At 55.2% G+C, this 18,459-nt stretch overlaps 6 protein-coding genes across 6 annotated transcripts; 3 read left to right on the forward strand and 3 right to left on the reverse strand.

The window, feature by feature from the left end:
- Positions 1 to 338: 338 nt before the first annotated feature.
- MONBRDRAFT_29293 (uncharacterized protein) lies at positions 339 to 5,441 on the forward strand (the record flags this gene model as incomplete). The annotated part of the gene is made up of 24 exons (XM_001749715.1): positions 339 to 511; positions 624 to 708; positions 872 to 1,007; positions 1,093 to 1,247; positions 1,355 to 1,543; positions 1,816 to 1,882; positions 1,983 to 2,071; positions 2,166 to 2,220; positions 2,313 to 2,422; positions 2,528 to 2,607; positions 2,732 to 2,831; positions 2,921 to 2,971; positions 3,114 to 3,185; positions 3,297 to 3,421; positions 3,549 to 3,737; positions 3,774 to 3,971; positions 4,065 to 4,104; positions 4,216 to 4,291; positions 4,406 to 4,458; positions 4,529 to 4,613; positions 4,712 to 4,771; positions 4,892 to 4,956; positions 5,087 to 5,223; positions 5,309 to 5,441. The coding sequence occupies 24 exons, from the start codon at positions 339 to 341 to the stop codon at positions 5,439 to 5,441; spliced, it is 2,523 nt and encodes an 840-aa protein (XP_001749767.1).
- Positions 5,442 to 5,758: 317 nt separating this feature from the next.
- On the reverse strand, positions 5,759 to 8,823 carry MONBRDRAFT_29294 (uncharacterized protein; the record flags this gene model as incomplete). The annotated part of the gene is made up of 12 exons (XM_001749766.1): positions 5,759 to 5,878; positions 6,128 to 6,355; positions 6,534 to 6,818; positions 6,875 to 6,965; positions 7,086 to 7,234; positions 7,347 to 7,577; positions 7,696 to 7,752; positions 7,878 to 8,065; positions 8,177 to 8,258; positions 8,346 to 8,444; positions 8,507 to 8,597; positions 8,744 to 8,823. 12 exons carry the CDS (start codon positions 8,821 to 8,823, stop codon positions 5,759 to 5,761), a joined length of 1,701 nt encoding a protein of 566 aa, XP_001749818.1.
- A 183-nt stretch (positions 8,824 to 9,006) lies between these two features.
- Positions 9,007 to 11,964, forward strand: MONBRDRAFT_29295 (uncharacterized protein; the record flags this gene model as incomplete). The annotated part of the gene is made up of 10 exons (XM_001749716.1): positions 9,007 to 9,109; positions 9,227 to 9,840; positions 9,921 to 10,063; positions 10,205 to 10,241; positions 10,371 to 10,703; positions 10,813 to 11,028; positions 11,118 to 11,220; positions 11,415 to 11,470; positions 11,565 to 11,668; positions 11,706 to 11,964. The coding sequence occupies 10 exons, from the start codon at positions 9,007 to 9,009 to the stop codon at positions 11,962 to 11,964; spliced, it is 1,968 nt and encodes a 655-aa protein (XP_001749768.1).
- A 797-nt stretch (positions 11,965 to 12,761) lies between these two features.
- On the forward strand, positions 12,762 to 13,688 carry MONBRDRAFT_29296 (uncharacterized protein; the record flags this gene model as incomplete). The annotated part of the gene is made up of 2 exons (XM_001749717.1): positions 12,762 to 13,012; positions 13,202 to 13,688. 2 exons carry the CDS (start codon positions 12,762 to 12,764, stop codon positions 13,686 to 13,688), a joined length of 738 nt encoding a protein of 245 aa, XP_001749769.1.
- Positions 13,689 to 13,763: 75 nt separating this feature from the next.
- MONBRDRAFT_38871 (uncharacterized protein) lies at positions 13,764 to 15,373 on the reverse strand. The gene is made up of 5 exons (XM_001749767.1): positions 15,041 to 15,373; positions 14,858 to 14,952; positions 14,609 to 14,663; positions 14,347 to 14,495; positions 13,764 to 14,227 (listed from the first exon to the last, which is right to left on the reverse strand). Exons 1-5 carry the CDS (start codon positions 15,233 to 15,235, stop codon positions 14,020 to 14,022), a joined length of 702 nt encoding a protein of 233 aa, XP_001749819.1. The 5' UTR covers positions 15,236 to 15,373; the 3' UTR covers positions 13,764 to 14,019.
- Positions 15,374 to 15,468: 95 nt separating this feature from the next.
- Positions 15,469 to 17,932, reverse strand: MONBRDRAFT_34281 (uncharacterized protein; the record flags this gene model as incomplete). Its single annotated transcript, XM_001749768.1, has 7 exons — positions 15,469 to 15,766; positions 15,844 to 16,012; positions 16,101 to 16,240; positions 16,314 to 16,421; positions 16,497 to 16,565; positions 16,972 to 17,404; positions 17,760 to 17,932. The coding sequence occupies 7 exons, from the start codon at positions 17,930 to 17,932 to the stop codon at positions 15,566 to 15,568; spliced, it is 1,293 nt and encodes a 430-aa protein (XP_001749820.1). The 3' UTR covers positions 15,469 to 15,565.
- Positions 17,933 to 18,459: the final 527 nt, after the last annotated feature.

The following is an 18,459-nucleotide window of genomic DNA, read 5'->3' on the forward strand; positions in this document are numbered from 1 at the left end:
TATGTCCGGTCTGTCAATTTCCTTTGGACCAGGTATCGCCTGAAGACCTTGCAAGCTTGGACTGCTTTCCATCTGGTACGTCTGCGATGCTTGTTACGTAACCGAGCAGTGGCTCCGCCACGCCGAATCGCACTCTGGACAAGTTTGCCTGCCAGATTGCTGACCCTTTTATATTCGCCCTGCTCTTGGCTCAAACTCATGTTTTTTGCCTCGGCTCCTCTCTTTTTTGCCTCGGTCCCTCTCTATACTCTATGACTGGTGCCCCTCAGCTTTTTTTTTTTTTTTTTTTTGTGGTTTCTGCAACCGTTCTTTGAGCAAAGAGACAAGTCACACTCAAGATGGCTGAGGACGCCATGGGCTCAACCGCCGGCGCGCGCAACGACCCGCTGGCCGCCTCCACCACCTCTTCCACTCTTGAAGCAGGTGCCCCGGGTGGTCAAACCACCCTGCCTCTCATTGAGCTGCTTGACATTGACCCCAACCATGAGGCCGGGTCCAGTAGCCGTGCATCGTGCGTTGTACCGCGTGCCCCTGCCCCGTCCCCATAAATGGAAACTTTTTTTTTCCCAAGCATTGACTGACGGTTGGCCATGTCGATGCTGTTGGCTGCCGGCTTCTTGTAGATTTGCGCGCGGCGCCGTGGCTGGCAACGAGCCCCAGCAGCTGACGCTGGCTGACGTGCTCAAGCGCGAATACCATTCCGACTCGGTGCGATGCTTTTTTTTTCTTCTCCCAGCTCTTGTTTCTTTCCCTGTCTACGCTTGTTTGAGCGAGCAATTGCGCTTTGGTTCTTCACTTCTCCTTGTACCTTTCCCTTCTGGATGCTTCGTCGCTCTCTGACAGCATGAAACCATTTTCTCCTTTTTCTCAGGATTCAGAGCCGGATGACAAGGAGCTCGAGGTGGCCTTGCCCGTGCCCTCAGTGTATGGTGATGCGCGCTACACCATCAACGAGGAGCGCGACATCAAGAAAGCCGAAGCCGCCTGGCTCCTTGCCCGTCGTGCCGGTTCGTCTCTTTGCTCTTCAGCTCTTCAACTCGACTCGCCCTTGTTATCCTTCTCACGTGGGCCATCCTGGCAAAATTCCTTTAGATGCCACGGCGTCCCCGACGCGTAGTATTCCTGGTGAGACAGAGCTCACAACGCCAGTCTCCAACTTTGGCGGTGACGGCGGCGACTCTTCCAGCGGCACCTACACCTGTCATGGCATTGACTACCGTCGTGTGCTTACCACGCACACCGAATACGTGAGTCTCTTGGCCCCCCAACGTCAACATGCACCTACCATGGCTCTTTCGGGTTCACTTTTTTTCACCCAATGGTTGCTCCCCCTTTCATTTTCCCCCCATAATAGCATGACCTCGAGTCCAGCGACATTGGCGCAGTCATTTTCAAGGCTCTCCGCATGCGTGACAAATACATGTTCCGTTCGGAGCAAGAGACCCCCGAGTACCTCCGCCAGCTTTTGCATCAGGATCGGGATCTCTTGAAGACTCACGTTGGTGGCGGTGACGTCAAGTTCTCCATGCCAGCCAGCGAGCGGGTAAGTCCACCACGACAATACTCACTTGCACCCAGGCATTCTTCAGAAATCAGGCAAGGCCCAGCTCATGCGTCTGAGGATTGATTAGGTGCGCACCGTGTCGTCCAACGACCAGCCCTTGGCCTCTCAGGCTCAACGCCAAAGCATTGTGCAGGCTGGCACTGAGCAATTTGAAATGGTAATTCTCAATATTCGAGCTGCCTTCGTTCCCGCTGCCATTCTTTTGTGCATCCGTGCTCCCCTCTGACGTCCACCGTCTGTCGTCCTTGCAGGTGGATGGCGTCTTCAACGTAATGGCCGATGTGGACGGCGTGCGTCATTCCCTCTACAAATACGTTTGTACGTTTCGCGAGTCTTGCACGGACACCCCAATGAGGAAACACGCGAGGCTCAGTGCGGCGCTGGCCTTCTCATGGCTGTTTTTGGTCGGCATTTGTAGCGGCCCGCATCTACCTGCGCGATCTTTACCATCTTTTGGCGGTCGTCAACGACGGCCCCACCAAGTCCTTTGCCTTCCAGCGTCTTTCGGTAAGCAGTCAGCGGGCTGAGGGCCTGCACCTGGCCATCATCAAAACTTTGCCATTGAACCTGCCTAATGCTCCATGATTGGCCTTGTGCACAGTACTTGCAGGAGAAATTCCGCCTTCATACGCTCTTGAACGAGACGGAGGAGTCTGGTGCGCCCCTCAATCTACCTGCTTGCCATGCATTGCAATCCTGTTTTCATTCGCCTCACCACATTGCTGGTTCTTGCTACTCTTGCGCACAGCCGAGCAAAAAGCGGTGCCCCACCGTGACTTTTACAACGTGCGCAAGGTGGACACCCACGTTCATCTCTCCTCCTGCATGAACCAAAAGCACCTCCTGCGCTTCATCAAGGTCTGTCCTGGACCCGCTTTCATCCCGCCGGGCACTTGGGCGCCCTTTTCTTCCTGGCTGGACGCTTTTGGCTCATGGTGATATGACGCCGTTGAACACGCGTAGCACAAGTTGAAAACCTCACCCAACGAGGTTGTCATCCATCGTGATGGCAAGGACCTCACTCTGCAGGAGGTCTTTGAGAGGTGCGTGGTATTGTTCACATGGACAGCACTGAGACCCGCCTTTTCCTCCCTGTCCAGTCCTGCACCATGGTGTGTTGACACTTGCAGCCATGTTCGCTTACCTGCTGCTTTTGACGCTGTGCAGCTTGCGGCTGACGGCCTACGATCTCTCCATTGATACCTTGGACATGCATGCTGATCGCAACACCTTTCATCGCTTTGACAAGTTCAACCTCAAGTACAACGTACGCTCGTCGTTGGTGCTGCGCCTTGGTGCACGTGTGCCCTGTGACAACTCGCCATGCTGATCGAGAGTTGCTTTCATCTTCCATAGCCCATTGGCGAGTCGCGCTTGCGTGAGATTTTCCTCAAGACCAACAACAAGGTTGGCGCACGTCTTTGTGTTTAACTTGCGCGTGCAAGCACACAGCTCGGACAGCATCGCGGCGCTTGTTTGCAAATGTCACCTTTTGTCGTGTTTACCAAACATGTTGATCGCCTCTTCTCCTGACGGTTTGTGACGCCAGATTGGCGGAAGCTACTTTGGGGAGCTCGTTCGCCAGGTCATTGACGACCTCGAGGATTCCAAGTATCAAATGGTATGTTAAATAATTCAAGGCGGTACTGATCTTTGGTCTAGCTTGAAGTCTGGCTCATATGCTATGAACCGGTTCTTCAATGTCTCACAAACGCCAATTCTCATCGGTTAGGCCGAATACCGTGTGTCAATCTACGGCCGCTCTGCCCACGAGTGGAACAAGCTGGGCGCTTGGTTCTGCAACAGCAACGTGGCATCGGATAACGTCCGCTGGCTCATTCAAGTGCCTCGCCTCTAGTACGCCCTCTGGCCATCCTTGGTGCCCTCCCCCATGCCCGGGCATGTGCAAATAAATGAGCGCAGACGTGCAACTCATCTGGCCTCACGCCCGCCCGCCCGCCTGCCCTTTCCTGGCTGTTGGCAGCCACGTGTACAAGTCGGCGGGTCAGATCAACACCTTTTCCGAGGTTTTGGACAACATTTTCCGACCCCTCTTTGAGGTCTCCAAGGACCCGAGCTCCAACCCACAGCTGGCCGCTCTCCTGGAGCATGTGGTTGGCTTTGACAGCGTGGATGATGAATCCAAGCCCGAGCCCATCCCGCACACTGCCACGTAGGTTGCCTGCCTGCATGTATTTTACTCTCAGAGGAGAGCCACCTGGGCCAGTGTGTGTGTGTGTGTGTGTGTGTGTGTGTGTGTGTGTGTGTGTGTGTGTGTGTGTGTGTGTGTGTGTGTGTGTGTGTGTGTGTGTGTGCAAGCGTCCTTTCTCAATTGGCGCGTGGACGGCTCCAGGTCTCCACTTCCCGAGCAATGGAACGACACCAACAACCCCAGCTACTCGTACTGGTGTGTCACTTGTACCCTCTTGGCCCGTATCCGGTAGCTTTCATACACTCACTGGCGTGAGACCCGCTTGCTCCCTCTCATGACTTGATATAGGCTGTACTACATGTATGCCAACATCAGCGTGCTCAACAAGGTCAGTTATTGGGTTCTCAAACTGAGGAACTGGGAATTGTCTGGACCCGGCTCTCATCATGGCTTGCTCACGCTTTTTTTTTTTTCTTTTTTTTTTAAACTCACACAACAGTACCGTCAAGATCGCGGCCTCAACACCTTCACGCTGCGCCCCCACTGCGGCGAAGCAGGGCCCGTTGAGCATCTTGGTATGTTTATGCTTTCTTCTTTGTTAACATCGTGATGGTACTTTGCGGCTTTTGTAAATTGCCACACTTGTCTCACCGCCCACGTCGATTTGGCATACTCGTGCCTACAAATAGCTACCGGTTTCTTGCTGTGCGAGAACATTTCCCACGGCATCCGTCTTCGCAAGGTTTGTTCACCGGCTTTAGTTGCTGCTGCTGCTTGCGCATTGTTCTCACGCCTGCTTGGATCCGTCACAGATGCCAGCACTGCAATATCTCTATTACCTGGCTCAAATTGGCCTGTGCATCTCGCCGCTCAGCAACAACAGCCTCTTCTTGCAATGTACGGCATTTTCTTCTTGCAGAGCGTTACACCGTCGCACACACCACCCCGACGTCGTGCCTGACTCAACCTGTTTGATGCGCGTGTATTTGACGTAGACCACCGCAACCCCTTCCACGACTTTTTCTGCATTGGCATGAACGTGTCCATCTCCAGCGGTATGCCTGATGCCCTATTTCCTTCATTGCTCTACAATCACTGTCGCCGACAGAAACGCGTTCAAGCAACACGCTCTCACCACCTCCGGACATGGCATTGATCTTGGCATGGGGGCACAGATGATCCGCTGCAATTCCACTTCACGCGCGAGCCCTTGATTGAGGAATATTCAGTCGCCTCCCAGGTAATTTTTGTGTCCACCTGGTGGCCATTTGTTTGGTTGTTTGGTCCAAATGTACTCTGCGTCAGTGGCTGCCACACTTGTCCTCGGCGTGCGTCTGTGCTCACATCAGTCGCCATGTTGCCGTTTGTAGGTGTTCAAGCTGTCGCCCACCGACATGGCCGAGCTGTGTGTCAACTCGGTCAAGATGTCAGGCTTCCCGGCCGCCTTTAAATCCAAGTGGTTGGGCGGTAGCTGGCGACTGCCTGGTCCCACGGGCAACGACATTACGTACGCGTGCTGGCTTAGCATCCGCCGTGCTTGTTCTTGGCTCGCCGTCTGTCTCACTCACTCGCTTGTACTGCTTTTTTACTAGCCGGACCAACCTGCCCAACGTGCGCTGCGCCTTCCGGTACGAGACGCTGCGTGGCGAGCTCGACACGATTGTTCAGCTCGCTCGCTCGCATCATCGGGTTGTGGTCACAGACCGCAGCGGCGGATCCGAGTGAGAAATCATTTTTTTTTTTTTTTGAGCAGTAAAGCAACAAGGGCTCGTGTGTACATTGCCGACCCAGTTAACGGCTTCTCCACAATGTGCGGACAATTGGCTTGCATACGTGCTCAGTCTCGCTCGTTCAGGCTTGGTGCGCACGCCGATGCAGACTCGAAGCGTTTATGTGCACAATCGATTACTGCTTTCCAGTGCGTGCGCTACCGAAATGGCAAATGTACATTATATTCGGGACAAGCAAGGGTTCTGCCATCGCACACGGCTATAATAAAATGCGACGACTTTCATGGCAGGCTTTGCGCGCAAGCACGCACCTTACAGTGAAAGAGAACGAGAGAGAGAGAGAGAAAGAGAGAGAAAGAGAGAGAGAGAGAGAGAGAGAGAGAGAGAGAGAGAGAGAGAGAGAGAGAGAATGGAAGGGCAAATTAACATCCACTACAGTCTACATCCGTATTTGATTTCTGGTTGGTCAGTCGGATAGCTTGGTAATGAGGCGAGCGAAGTCGGCGATTTCACGCGTCGTATCAGGTGCCCGCAGGCGGACGATGTAGGCATGGCCATTGTCACAGGCAGCGGCAACGACTTGGGGTCGCCGGACGTTGGGTTGAACGTGTCGAATAGGTTTGTCGCCGAGTGGGATCTTTTCCGTGTATCGTACCGTGCTCATCTATATTGTTCACGTACCCGAAAAGCCAGACACGTTTGAGTCAGGGAACCACGGGGGGCCAAGGCACAACGAGGGGAGCAGAAGAAGAAGATACTGGTGATGCAAGCCGCAGTGCTTACCATGAGGTCATACACCAAAAGATGGCCGTCCTCAGTACCAACGACGAACATGCCCGGATGTCCTGCGAGCCACGCAGCCGCTAACAAGGCGCCGCACTGTGGCGCAAACCGGAGAATTGGCTCTGCCTATTCATGCGCAGAGCCAGCAATGCACACATCCCAGCCGCGCCATGAATACCAGCGAGGTGTAAAACAAAGGTTCAAATACGAAGCCCTTGTGCCTTCAGGCGGGATCTGCACAGGAAGGGCCACGGCGAAACAATCGGGAGAGAAGCATCGCTAGCCAGGTGGAGCAGCGTCTCACCTGGAAGCGCGAGTAGATGTGGGCAGTACCATCGGTGGAGGCGGTGAGAAACAGCTTGTGCACAAAGGGGCAGGTGGCGACGGCATAGCAAGGTCCTAAGTGAGGTTGGTAGGAGAAGACGGCCGGCGAGACTTCGGTGGTAGGGGCATCATCGTTGCGCTCCAGCACTACGCGCACAAGATAGCCAGACTCGCTTGCAACCACGCCATCCTCAAGCTGGTCATAAGCTTGCGCCAAGGCCGTAACTGGGACATTGCGATCCATGAGGTAGGCGGTGAGAGGACTCTGGCTCAAGGCGGGCGGGAGGGAAAAAAATATGAGGTGGGCTTCAAGCCACAAACGCCATCTGACTCACTGCCGTAGGCCGTGGTACGAGCCACACGTGTAGACGCCAAGTGGTAGCGAGGTACGTCTTGCAGCGTTAGCGAGAATCTGTCAAGAAACATCGTGAGGATTAGTTGTAGAGCAATCAGAGGGTTGAGTAATCAATCAGCCCGAATGGTCGCGCATCGCTTCAGTGGTCGTGCCGATCCGTGGGTTCAGAGGGCTCACTTTTGGAGACGGGTCATGACGTGTGTTTCGGCAGCCCCATAAAGCTCTTCGTCAACTTCATCGCGCTGCGTCGTGTCGAGAAAGTTTTGGTTCTTTTGCTTGACAATGCTCCAGCGAGTAATGACGCCATCTGGTGCTGCACTTAGCAGCTGCAAGCGGAAACAATTAATCGGAATTACTCAAAATCGAAGCCAACCTCAACTAGACGAGCGCGAATGTGCGAGGTTTCGTTACTAGCAGAGGAGTGGGAAACGGACTGACCTGTGGCTCGGACTTACGCCCACCTCGAACAGAGGAGACTAGATCACCGCCTGGTGAGAGCCATCGTAGGGCCGCTACCGGCTCACAATGGGAGTCATCAAAGTTGGAGGTAGCCATGATAAAGCCACCACCTTGTCGACCCGTGTCCATGAGCACAATGTCTCCAATCAGCAGCCCGGCAGCCAACCAAGCCGGGCGCTCGGGATGGAAAGCCAGACAGCTTGCGCACGACTACGATGGATCAGGAAGGCGATGGTATGTCAGCATAGTTGCCCAGTCACCTCTGGTGCGGTGCAACGAGATGGCAGACGGGCATCGCTGCGCGCCATGATCCTTGGCGGATGCTCACCCGCAGTTCAAGTGTCTGTGAAGCCTTGTGTACATTGATCTGGCGATCCAGGCTCCACTGCAAGAGGCACAGGAACGGTCAAAGCACCGACCGTGAGCGCCTCCGCCCACTCGCATCAAAGAGATACAAAGTATCAAGAAGCATGGCAAGTCCTGTCAGGCTAGCAGCTGTTGGAAACAGACCAAGCAAATATTTGAAGTTTGAGTCCACCAGTCTTCGTAATCGGTTCGGCCATAAGCAACCGCCACCACACCGCCTGTGGAGCAAAAGTCTACGGCAAGACATTGCTCCTCTCGGCCAAAGCGTAAATCACTCAGATCCATCTCCACTTTGGTGTCCCGAGAATCTGCTTCCGACTCCACTCTGTATCCTGCATGGGGTTTGTTGGGGGAGGTTAGATTGAGGGGGATAGGGATTGGGGTGCGTGAGACAAAAGCAGCGGCGTGCGGTTGGCAGCAGTCGGCTGGCACGCTGAGCCTACCATCAAAGGCATATGACTGAGCGTTGCGCTGCAGGTTTTGAAGCATACGGGGAACGGTGGCTCGTAGGAACTGTAGGACTTCCTGCAATCGGACCACGCCAAAGGCTCATGAGAGGTCGAGCTGCCAACCCATTGACAAAATTAGCAAGGGCACCGGCTGCTGCCTTACCGGTGAATCATCACTGCCTTGAAAGCGAAAAACTTGCTGTGAAACATCATCCGGCTCGGTTGCTGCGTCTGTTTGCACCTGTTGCACCCAGCAGTGGACCTGTGAGCGAAAGTCCGCCTGGGGGTTGAGCACGAGCAAGCCGTAGTCTCTGGCTGGCTGACCTGTTGACTGCGGCGATCGCAGCTCGTCGTGGTAGCCGCAGCATCTTGTCTCAGCACAGCTGAGGTTTGTGTATCGGCGTCCACCGTGGTCCTACACAAGCCCACAGCCAAGACCGAGACACGCAAGGAGGGGTGATCCGCAGGTCCATCATTTCAAATTGAGCTCAAATGTGAGAGCTCCTTCGCGGTTGCCGCTCCCACGTCCTCCTCCTCCACACCCGGCACATGAGTACATACGTTTGCTTTGACCATGACGAAGGAATGGAATGCACCTCCAACATCCCGGTGGGAGCATCGCCAAACGTGTAGCTCGCCATCACCACCACCCGCTACCGACAGCTCGACCGAGAGTGAGAGAGAGTTTGAGAGAGAGAGAGATTTAGAGAGAGAGAGAGCGCGCAAAACCCCAAAAAAACAAAAGGATAGGTAAATATTAAAGAGGCCAATGTTATTTTAGACCAGATTCAAGTGTGAATTTGTTACACTATCGCATAGACGCCATGACGACGCCCGGCGGCAGTCGTGAGTCAGCCCTGCCCAGTACAGCGGGGCTGACCACCCGGTTGTTTAGCCGGCATGTTCCCGTGGCACCGCGCGAGACGGGTGAGTCGGGGTTGCGCTCGGAACGTGAGGAAGGGCACGAGTTTTAGCTGGATGGGTGGTGGCTTTCATCCTGTGCGGTCAGGCGCCACTCATCTTGCCTTGTTGCGCCTTGCGCAGGTGCTTCGCGAGAGCTCTGGCGGCGGGGTCGCGAGGAAGATATGTCAGCTGTTTTGCCAGCCATCTCCGCTCGCGCGAGCGATCAGCAGCCTCCAACGATCAAGCGGCGCGATCGAGCTTTTCTTGCTTCCCTGACTCGCGCCGAGCAGCGTCGCTTGTTTGCTCGTCCGGGGTTTGCGCCCCTCCCCGAAGGTGACCCCAGCACTTCAGCGGGGCCACGCCATCTCCGCTTTGCCACGGGTCCCGCCGATTCCATATCGGCTGACGAGCATGTGGGATCAGAATCGCTAGCTGCCCAGGAATGGCGCCGACTGTGGCAGGCCTATTTGCTTCGGCATCGCATCGATGTCCATCACTCCGACACTGGCTTGGGCCACGTTGACCGATCTGCCAGCGCCAAGTCAAGCGCTTCATTGGCACCAGCTTCTGCCTCACTGGCAAGGACGCGCAACGCAACGAACAAGTCCGGCCGGCGCGCGCAGAGCAAGGCCCGGAGCCAACCACCACCGAGTGCCACTGCAAGCGAAGCGGCTCGGCTGCCGGCCCCAGGAGCGATCCCCATCCGGCAAAAATATCGTGACGTCGTTCAATGGGATGAGAACACGGCGGCGGAGGTACCGTCCCTCCAATCCAATCGTTGCCAGGTCGCCCCTTGCATTTCTATCCCGCTCGACCTCACTTGGGTTCGCGACAGGCGCTGGCTGACCTGGCCGATTCGAGTGACTTTGTGCGAGCCAATGCAGCTTGCATGCACCAGGGCACTTACCATGCCACTAAGCGACGGCCTTTGCCCCCACCTGCCATCTTGAATCGCCTCAAGGCCCTGTTAAACGACAGGTGCGCCTCTCTTGAGCCCCTTCTTGTTTCTTACAGGCTGTTGGCATTTGCAGACGAGCACTTGAGATCTCCGGCGCACACCACTCCACGTCGTCTCATTTGTCCATTCTTCTTTCAATGTCACGGCCTCGTCCATCGCAGTTCAATCAACGTGCGGCGCGAGGCTGCCCTGACGTTGGTATGCCATCTAGGCCCAGCCATCACTCAAGCGCAAGAGGTGTTGGAAGAAGGGTTACAAAATGGCAACCCTGATTTCGTATGGGCTGCGAGTTGTGCCCTCGCCAGCATCGGTCGCGTGGGTGGACAGGTCGCAGAGCAATTGATTGACCGCTACACACTTGGTGATGACCAGCAACGGACCGTGGCGCTGGCGTTGCTGCAGCACGTTATGGATGACGACCCCATGATTTTGTATGTGCGGCCAGGACTCACAACCGCTGGGTCTCGCAGCAACTGCCCCTGCGTCGTAATTTTCACGCATCGTCTGAACAATAGGGGCATGATTACGCAAATGCTGACAGATCACGATGCACTCCGGCGACGAGCAGCGGTCGAACTGGTGCATTTACTTGTGACTTATTACACGCAAGATATCTTTACCTGCCTCAGCACTTTGCTCTGGGAGGACGAAAACGAAGCGGTAGGCTCTTGATGAAGCGCCAACTATTTTGATCCGGCTATTCCTCACGGCCTATTGTGTTCGCCGCTGCTGGACGTCCACCGTGTACCGGGTGACACGTGGTACGCAGGTGCAAGATGCTGCGTGCGCTGCTTTGGTGGAGCGCGACTACGGGCATATGGTGCACGAAGAATTGTCTCGACGCTTGAGTGCGGCCACCGAGCGCACCAGGCTTGCCGCTCTCCGCCGCCTCGGCAAGCTCCGCCACGTGAACTCGCGATTACTGGATCATGTCGTTCACGCTCTCAAGGATGAGTACAGCAACGTACGCCTGGCCGCGTGTAAGGTAAGAAGCCTTGTTCATGTATTTGCACTGTTACGTTCGCTCAGCGACGGTGGCGCAGAAAGTCATCTTCACCTGCGTCTCTGCTTTAGGCGTTGGGCACGCTGGAATCACCCACGCCAAAGGTTATTGATGCCTTGCTGACGGCGCTCGAGCAGGATAGCAATGTCAGCGTACGCTTGGAAGCGCTGCGCGGTGAGTGGCTGATCCTGCAGATCAACAAAGAAGAGAGAGGAAAAAAAAAAAAAAAAAGAGGGAGAGAGAGAGAGAAAAGAAACGAAACAGAAAATAGCTACCAGTGTGCATTCTTTCCCGCGAACATGACGTCGCTTGGCACCATTTGAAGCGGGCTCTTATGGGATGGTTTTTGTTGCCATGTGTTGGACTAGCTTTGGATTCGCTCAAGGTTCAAAAGTTGCGGCTCAAGTCCTGCTTACTGTGGCTGGTGCGCGGTCTGCTTTGAGCTTTGTGCTGGTTCACCGCGTACTCGAGCATGTATCGTTCATCTCATTGCCTGGGCATCTCTCGGTCTATGACAGATTCAATATTCGGGAGACGCGCGACTGGTTATACTGGCGCTGGAGCTCTTGCCCAAGCTTGTCGCCACTGTTGACGACAGCACCGAGTCGGCGTTGTTATCCCGGTACGTTGCGTTTCATCACTTTACCTACAACTCGTAGCATCCAGCCGAGTTGGACGGGGGTCGAGAATATCGCATGGCTGACCTGGACACGCGCTTACATTTCCAGTCAAGCCGATAAGCGACCAGAGGTGCAAGAGGTGCTTCGCATTTGTCTCGACAAGTTGCACTGGCATCCGCAGCGCAATCAGTTGGAGGAGCATTTCGAGCAAATTCAACATGACCTTGACTGCATGTCCGCCAAGAACAGCCTGATGAAAACGTTCGTTGTCCCGCTCTTTGAGGCCATCTTTGGTTGATTGCTTCCTGCTTGCATTCCCGATGTCTCTCACCGTCTGTTCCTCGTCGTTTTATTTTTCTTTAATCTGATCTATTGTTTTGTGTGAATTGCCACCCCACAGCTTTGGCCTGCAACCTCTAGGCTCGGAGAGTGAAGCTCACGATGATCTTTAGTGCAAACCTCGTAAAAATTGTGCGAAGCCTAGGGTGGAAAAACTCGACTCGTGGTAATCGACTCCATCAACCTGAAGGAATGCGCTGTACCGTTGGACGGGGCCAATAGGCCTCATCTGATCACTCACGGTCAATCACTTCACAGAGTACTCGCCGGATCTGCTCAACGGAAGCTGAGGGCAGGCATGAGCCACATGGAACAAGAAACTAATCAGAGAGCAGCCACACGTGTGTTTCTTAGTTGTGTGTTTGTGTGTGTGTCTCTCTCTTTTCTCTCTCTCTCTCTCTCTCTCTCTTTTTTTTTTTTTTCGTTTTTCTCGTTTTTTTTTTTTTTCATTTTCTTTCATTTATTTTGATTGATGTGTGAGAGAGCGTCAACATCATCATCATCATCATGAATCGCCTGGACGACTTTCGGCGGGTGGCCGGGGGTGTGGGCGAGGCCGAGGCGGCCGAGAAGGGCGCACGGAAGGATGCCGAGGGCGCAACGGGGTTGCGTAAGCGAGTAACAACACTGAGCAGTGCAGCACCTACCTCGGATAAGAGTGCGACTGAACAATCAACCACCATCACGTCTGCGTCGGATCTCTTGGCCTCAGGGGAGGCTCAGCTCGAGGCCGGCCGCTCTGCACTTGCTGCGCGCATGGGGGCGGCCTTGTTTCGCGCACTGCAGTCCCTGCGCGCTGCATTGGAGGGCTGCGCTCGGGACCTGGGTACACACGATGGCCGGCTACGTGGCACGGGTGCGCTGCTGGTCGGACCAGAACGCTTCGAGCGTCAGGATACACTCACAGTGGTGAGCGACACCAAAGCCAGCCTTGTACAGTTGGAGCAGGCCTTGGCTGACTTGCGGCGGCAGCTGGACCAACAGGTCACAAGCTTACCAAATGATTGGTACCAGCACCTCGGCACCGCACACGCTCATTTAGTTGACCGTTGTGCAGCTTTGGCACGCTGGTGTCAAGACATTCAAAACCATCGCCGCCGCGTTCAAGCTGTGTTGGACGGCGTCCGGCTTGCTACCCCCACGCTGTTGCCACGGCCGCTGGACTCGTCGTCCACGCGTCCCACCTTGCACCTCAGGCTAAAAAAGGCCAACACAGACACTGCCAAACCAGAGCTTACCAACAAGAGTTTGAAAGCCAGCGGGGTGCACCCTCGCGATGGCCCGATGGCTACCAATGTCGGCCGTGAGGACCCCACCCCTGCTAGTTCGAGTGATGGGGCATCGGATATGACCCCTTCTCCGGCCATGAGTCAGGCCTTGGCGCAGCAGGTGCGTCAATTTCGCACCGAGCTGCACGACATGGCCCGTGAGGTGGACCAAGCACAGGATACCCTGTATGAGCTGGCAAGCATGCAGTCGCGCTTGATGGGCAAGCTGCAGGAGCAGGATGTCACAATTGAGCAGATCCAGCAGGATGCGGAAACGACTCTCCACAACGTCGATCGGGGCAACGAGGAGCTGACTGAGGCCATTCGCTACAATCGCGACTTTCGCCAGGGCGTTCTCCTTTTTTTCATCATTCTCTCCCTGTGCCTGCTGTTTTTTGACTACCTCAGTGGCTAGACGCTCTCAAGCGTCGTGGCTACCTCTACCCGCCCCTCTTGTTTTCTATGCATATATCATCCAAATTGAGCGTATCCTCAGATCTTTTCTATTTTTTTCAGCGCGCCTGCTCGGCGGGCCCAAGCGAGACAAGCGGTACGATCGTGACACTTGCACAATGTGCCTCCAAACATTCAACATTCAAAAGCAGAATCCACCGCCGTCGCCACCACCGCCATCTTTCATCATCATTATCAACCACCTTCAACGCCAGTCTTGCATCCACCATCACCAAAACCAGGCCTTGCTGGGATGGCTACTCACACATTGGGAGGACTCAATGTTATGCCGATTAGGACCAGCCAGAGCTAATGCGGTTCACAAGCTTGGTGACCTGCTTGTCAGACATGAGTTCGGAGGCCTCAATGGCATTGGCCAACAGCACGGCGTCCATGGGGGCTTCTGTCTTTAACCACATGCGCCCGTTCATGCCCACACACAACTCAAACTTCTTGCGTGAGCCGAGCTCCGTCAGTACCCGGCAGTTCTTGCCTCGTAACCTGAGTTCATCATGCGCGAATGAGCAGATGCATCCAGATGGTTTTCAAACACATTGCCGCAAAGAAGCGGAGGGCTATTTGAGATGGGCAAGCAATCGCGGTGGGGCAACAACACGCACCTGCGGCAGAGACCAAGCGAGATTTCGCGAAGCAGGCCGCCTTCCAAATGGCCCATGCCGGCACTTTTACCACCTGATGTCACACAGGTCAGCTCGGGGTCCATATCACGATTCGCCACCTTCAACCGCGCCAGCACTAGGTCCCCCGGCTGCGAGAAGCATCCAAGGCAGGAAGCGCGTGATGAGGCGAGGGCAAAAGTGCAGCCAAGGCATCATTCTCAGAGCCTGATAAAAAGTCTGAAGGTCCAGGATCGACACGTACATTAAGTCGGGGGCGATTGCGGCGCGTCGCGCCCTCGAATGCTAGGCCCGGCAACCTGTCAATCATGATGGACCCAAAGCATTTTGATCATTTGAGCACCATCTTTGTTCACTCTGTGGCGCAAAGCTGACGAGAGGTTGTGGGTGCCCGAGGCTGTGTGCACGAGGAGAGGTGGCAGTGGCGGCAAAAACAGGGAAGGGATTCTGGTAAAACAGGTAGTGTAAAACGGCAGCGGGTGATGGCACCTACAAGGCATTGCTGGCACCTCCGATGTCCACTAGAAAACCTTCGCCGGCATTGCCAATGATGATGCCAAGAACTTGGTCACCCTCGGCTGTCTGAGGCTGCGCGGGGGATCAAAGAGATCAGAGTCGACAAGCTGGTCGCCGCACAAGTCGGCACTTGCAAGCCATCGGCACGGCGAAGACTTACGTTGTGTGTGGCAATGTCTACCCAAAAGGTGGCCTCACCCTTTTGCCGAAGAATGCCGCCATGTGTGACGACGCCCTCGCTGCCGTGCGAGCTCTGTTGGGTTGTCAAACCGGGACCCAGCACCACCTTGCCCGAGTCCGGCAAGGGAAACCGATCACCCGGCACCACCACGCGTGGGCCCGTCCCCTCTGCCATGCTACTGTTCAAACCTGACCGCAATATCCAACGCCCACCACTCTCACTCGTCCTGCCTTCCCTCTGCCAATGCCCGATAATTCCAGCTGTTTGCTTGCTGCTGCTGCTGCTCCCGTTGCGCCGAAAAAAAAAAAAAAAAAAAAAAAAAAAAAAAGACAGAACGTTCGTGTGTGTGTGTGTGTGTGTGTGTGTGTGTGTGTGTGACCGCGTGCTTTACAACTTTGACAAGAGAGGAATTGTCAGACAATTGATTCACTCGTTTCTTCGTTGGCTCACTCATATGGGAGGGTCTGGCCCTTGGTGCTGGTTGGCCTTGAGGGAGGGGAAGGTTTAGAAGAGGCTGAGGAGGGATGACTGTGTCTCAGACATGAGGTTGATGCGCAGGATGGAGACGATGCGGAGGCGCCGGTCTGTAAGTTGATCAACGCTGGCTTCGTTGGAAAGTGCTTGCTGCTCAACAGACAAAATGGCAGCCACGTCGTCCAGCATTTCCTCGTGGACATCCGCGTCTAGCCGCGAGTGATTCTGAACCTAACACGGACAAAGAAAGTTGAGTCAAAAGCAACCCACCAGAGCTGCGCAATGAGAGGGCCCTGGGGCCTACGTACTTGGCGACTAAAATTCCAACAGGCCACGACGAGCTCGCCGGTGCGCCGGTTCGTGTCCACACCACCCGCAACGCCCACAGCCAGAACAGCGCGCTCAACATCGGTCAGTGCCGTCTGCACGCCTCGTTGCTCGGCGCGAAAACTCCGAGCAAAGCGTCCCTGAACCAGGCTAAACATCAGCCAATGAGCCGGTTGCAAGCGAGACTCGGAGGACTCAGGGGGGGGGGGACAGGTGCCGTTGCAGCGGCTTCACTCACTGGCGGAGGCCGTTGATCGACGCCCAAGCCACACCCACGGCTGGTAGGAGGGCAATCAGTTGGAATGTCAATTCATTGCTGCGCATGAGCTTGTCCATGCCAGACAGGGCCTGTTGAATATCCACCTTGGCCTTTTGGATCTATCGAAACACAACGCGGATGAGGACGATGCAGTCTTGTTTGGTCGCCGTGTGCTACAGGCAGAGATCAAACCTGGATCAAGATGGTGCGAAGCAGGCTGCCATCCACGACATGGCTCAAAGGCTTGCGGATGCCTTCCTCAAAGTCCTGCATGACAATGGTCAGGTCGCCTTCGCGCACCTGCATCAGGGCCACCGGGGGGTTGAGACAGATAGGCAGACAGGCATACAGACACGCGCCAAGTTTACAATCTACCTGTTGCTGCAAAGACGAGACGTCCACTTCGAGACGATGAAAGTCCACGGCAAAATCGCGCACCATGCGCTGCAAACGCACGCACGCCGAGATCGGGAATCAGCATAATGGTGCACAAGAGCAGGACGCATGATCACAACGGGCTGGGCGGGCCCAGCAGACCTGGAGTGAATCAAGCTCGGCCTGGGACGAACGCCCCAGCTGCAAAGCCAAATGCCCCTGTGTCCAAGAAATGTGTCCGTTTTTCCGCAGACATGTGCATTCGATGAGAACCGGCCCCGGTCTGAGCGCGCTGCAACAGGCGTGGGTCGAGATAAGAGCCGTCGATGACCAACCTGGTCATAACGAATGCTTTGGTACATCTCAAGAAGAGGCTGGCTCAGAGAGAGGATGGATGCAACGCACATCCGTGACGTGAGCGCAAGCGCGGGTCTGCCCAGTTGATGGTGGGGCAGGCCAGTATGCAGATTCAAACCTGGTACAAGCGTTGCTTGGTAAAGTTATAGACGAGCGTGTACACGTCGACCAGCCGTTCCTTGGCATAGTCTGTGAGGTTCAAACCTTTCCAGATACTCAAACCAAGCAACCCTAGGCCAAAACCGGCAGCATAGACCGGCCAAGCACGCAAGAGGCGAAATGGTAGTGCCACGGCACGTTCAAGGCCCGTCGGTGAGGCGCGGCTCTTGCGCGCATCCAGTTGCTGAAGCTTGGCGTGCAGCGATTGCTCAGCTTCGGTCGCCCAGCTCTCCGTTGCAGCGTCAAAGGCAGCCAAGCTGCTATTTGAACCACGCTCTACAGGTGAGGAGGGCAGGCGGCCAAAGACCTCGAGTTCCCATCGCAGCAAGGCTCCGAGCTCTCGTAAGAGCAGATTCTCCTCTCGGCGCATTTGGGTGAGGTAGTGTTCAATGCTGCTGAGAGCTTCACGCCATGCTGTGCGCATCAAGACAGGCGCCCGCTTCCAGAAATCAAGGGTAAGCAGGCCTTGCCACCCCAAGGGCTGAAGTGCTGTGCGCATCTCCAAGTACACAAACCACGGCCAAACTATATCGAGGTCAGGGCAGCGGCCAGGTCAGCTAGGTCACAAATTACCAGCAAAAAATCAAATGCAACCACATACGAAGGAGTCGGCGGTATGGTGCCGAGAAGCTGGGAGAGATTGCGCATTGAATGGCAAGGGAGGAGGCAGGCAGGGAGCAAGGCAGGGCTGCAGTGAGCAGGGCGCGTGACACGGCAAGGATCAGAGAAAAATTGATATACCCATACCGGCGTAGAACCAGCCAGCGCTGCTGGGCATCACGGAGACGATGAATGTCATCGATGCGGGTGGCAATGTTCTCGCCGTAGACGGAGTTGGTTGCAGGGGGCAAAAAAATGGCTAAGCCAAGAGGCATGTGCAGAGCATCGGAGGTCAGCAGAGTTGGCTGCAAGAGAATCATATCGCGTCGCTGCACGTGGTGACCACAAGCAAGGGAGAGAGTAGCTCAGGGCGGTTGTCACGCGCAATTGTAAAGGATTATTTCAAGGCGCGCTGACCTTCGACGTCAGGTTTGCTGTAGAGCCAGCTATGCAGCTGGTGCCGCCGCTGATCAAGCATGGCCATGACCGCCGGTGGCCACTGTTGCAGATGATGCCAAGCGGTGGAGCACCGCTTGAGTTGAGGTAGCGAGAGTCCAAAGCCGTTGACCAGAACTTCAAGCCCGTGTCAACGTCCAATTCCAACGACGTTAACGTGCCCCCCCCAAAGCTCCAAACCCGTGCGAGTTTCCGTCAACCTCGCGAGCCGGGAGGCGAACTGCGTGAACGAGAGAGAGAGAGAGAGAGAGAGAGAGAGAGAGAAATGGCTCCAAGTTGTCGTTTTGAGTATCAGGGCTTTTTTTTTTTTTTTCTTCTTCTTCTTTTTGTAACGCTTTGGTTTGTGTATGTGTATGTCTCGGCTTCATCTCGGTCGTTCTGGCTCCAATTC

The sequence above is a fragment of the Monosiga brevicollis genome, genomic scaffold (genome assembly GCF_000002865.3).
Source record: "Monosiga brevicollis MX1 MONBRscaffold_33 genomic scaffold, whole genome shotgun sequence".
Classification (NCBI taxonomy): Eukaryota; class Choanoflagellata; order Craspedida; family Salpingoecidae; genus Monosiga; species Monosiga brevicollis.

Bases quoted from the DNA above. Each gene is read 5' to 3' on its own strand.
- MONBRDRAFT_38871 (XM_001749767.1), bottom strand. From the start codon at position 15,235: ATGGCAGAGGGGACGGGCCCACGCGTGGTGGTGCCGGGTGATCGGTTT. The intron at 14,664-14,857 runs GTAGGTGCCATC...CATGATTGACAG, and splicing joins GGAGGTGCCAGCAATGCCTT to GTTGCCGGGCCTAGCATTCG. The intron at 14,496-14,608 runs GTACGTGTCGAT...TGCTTCTCGCAG, and splicing joins GCAATCGCCCCCGACTTAAT to CCGGGGGACCTAGTGCTGGC.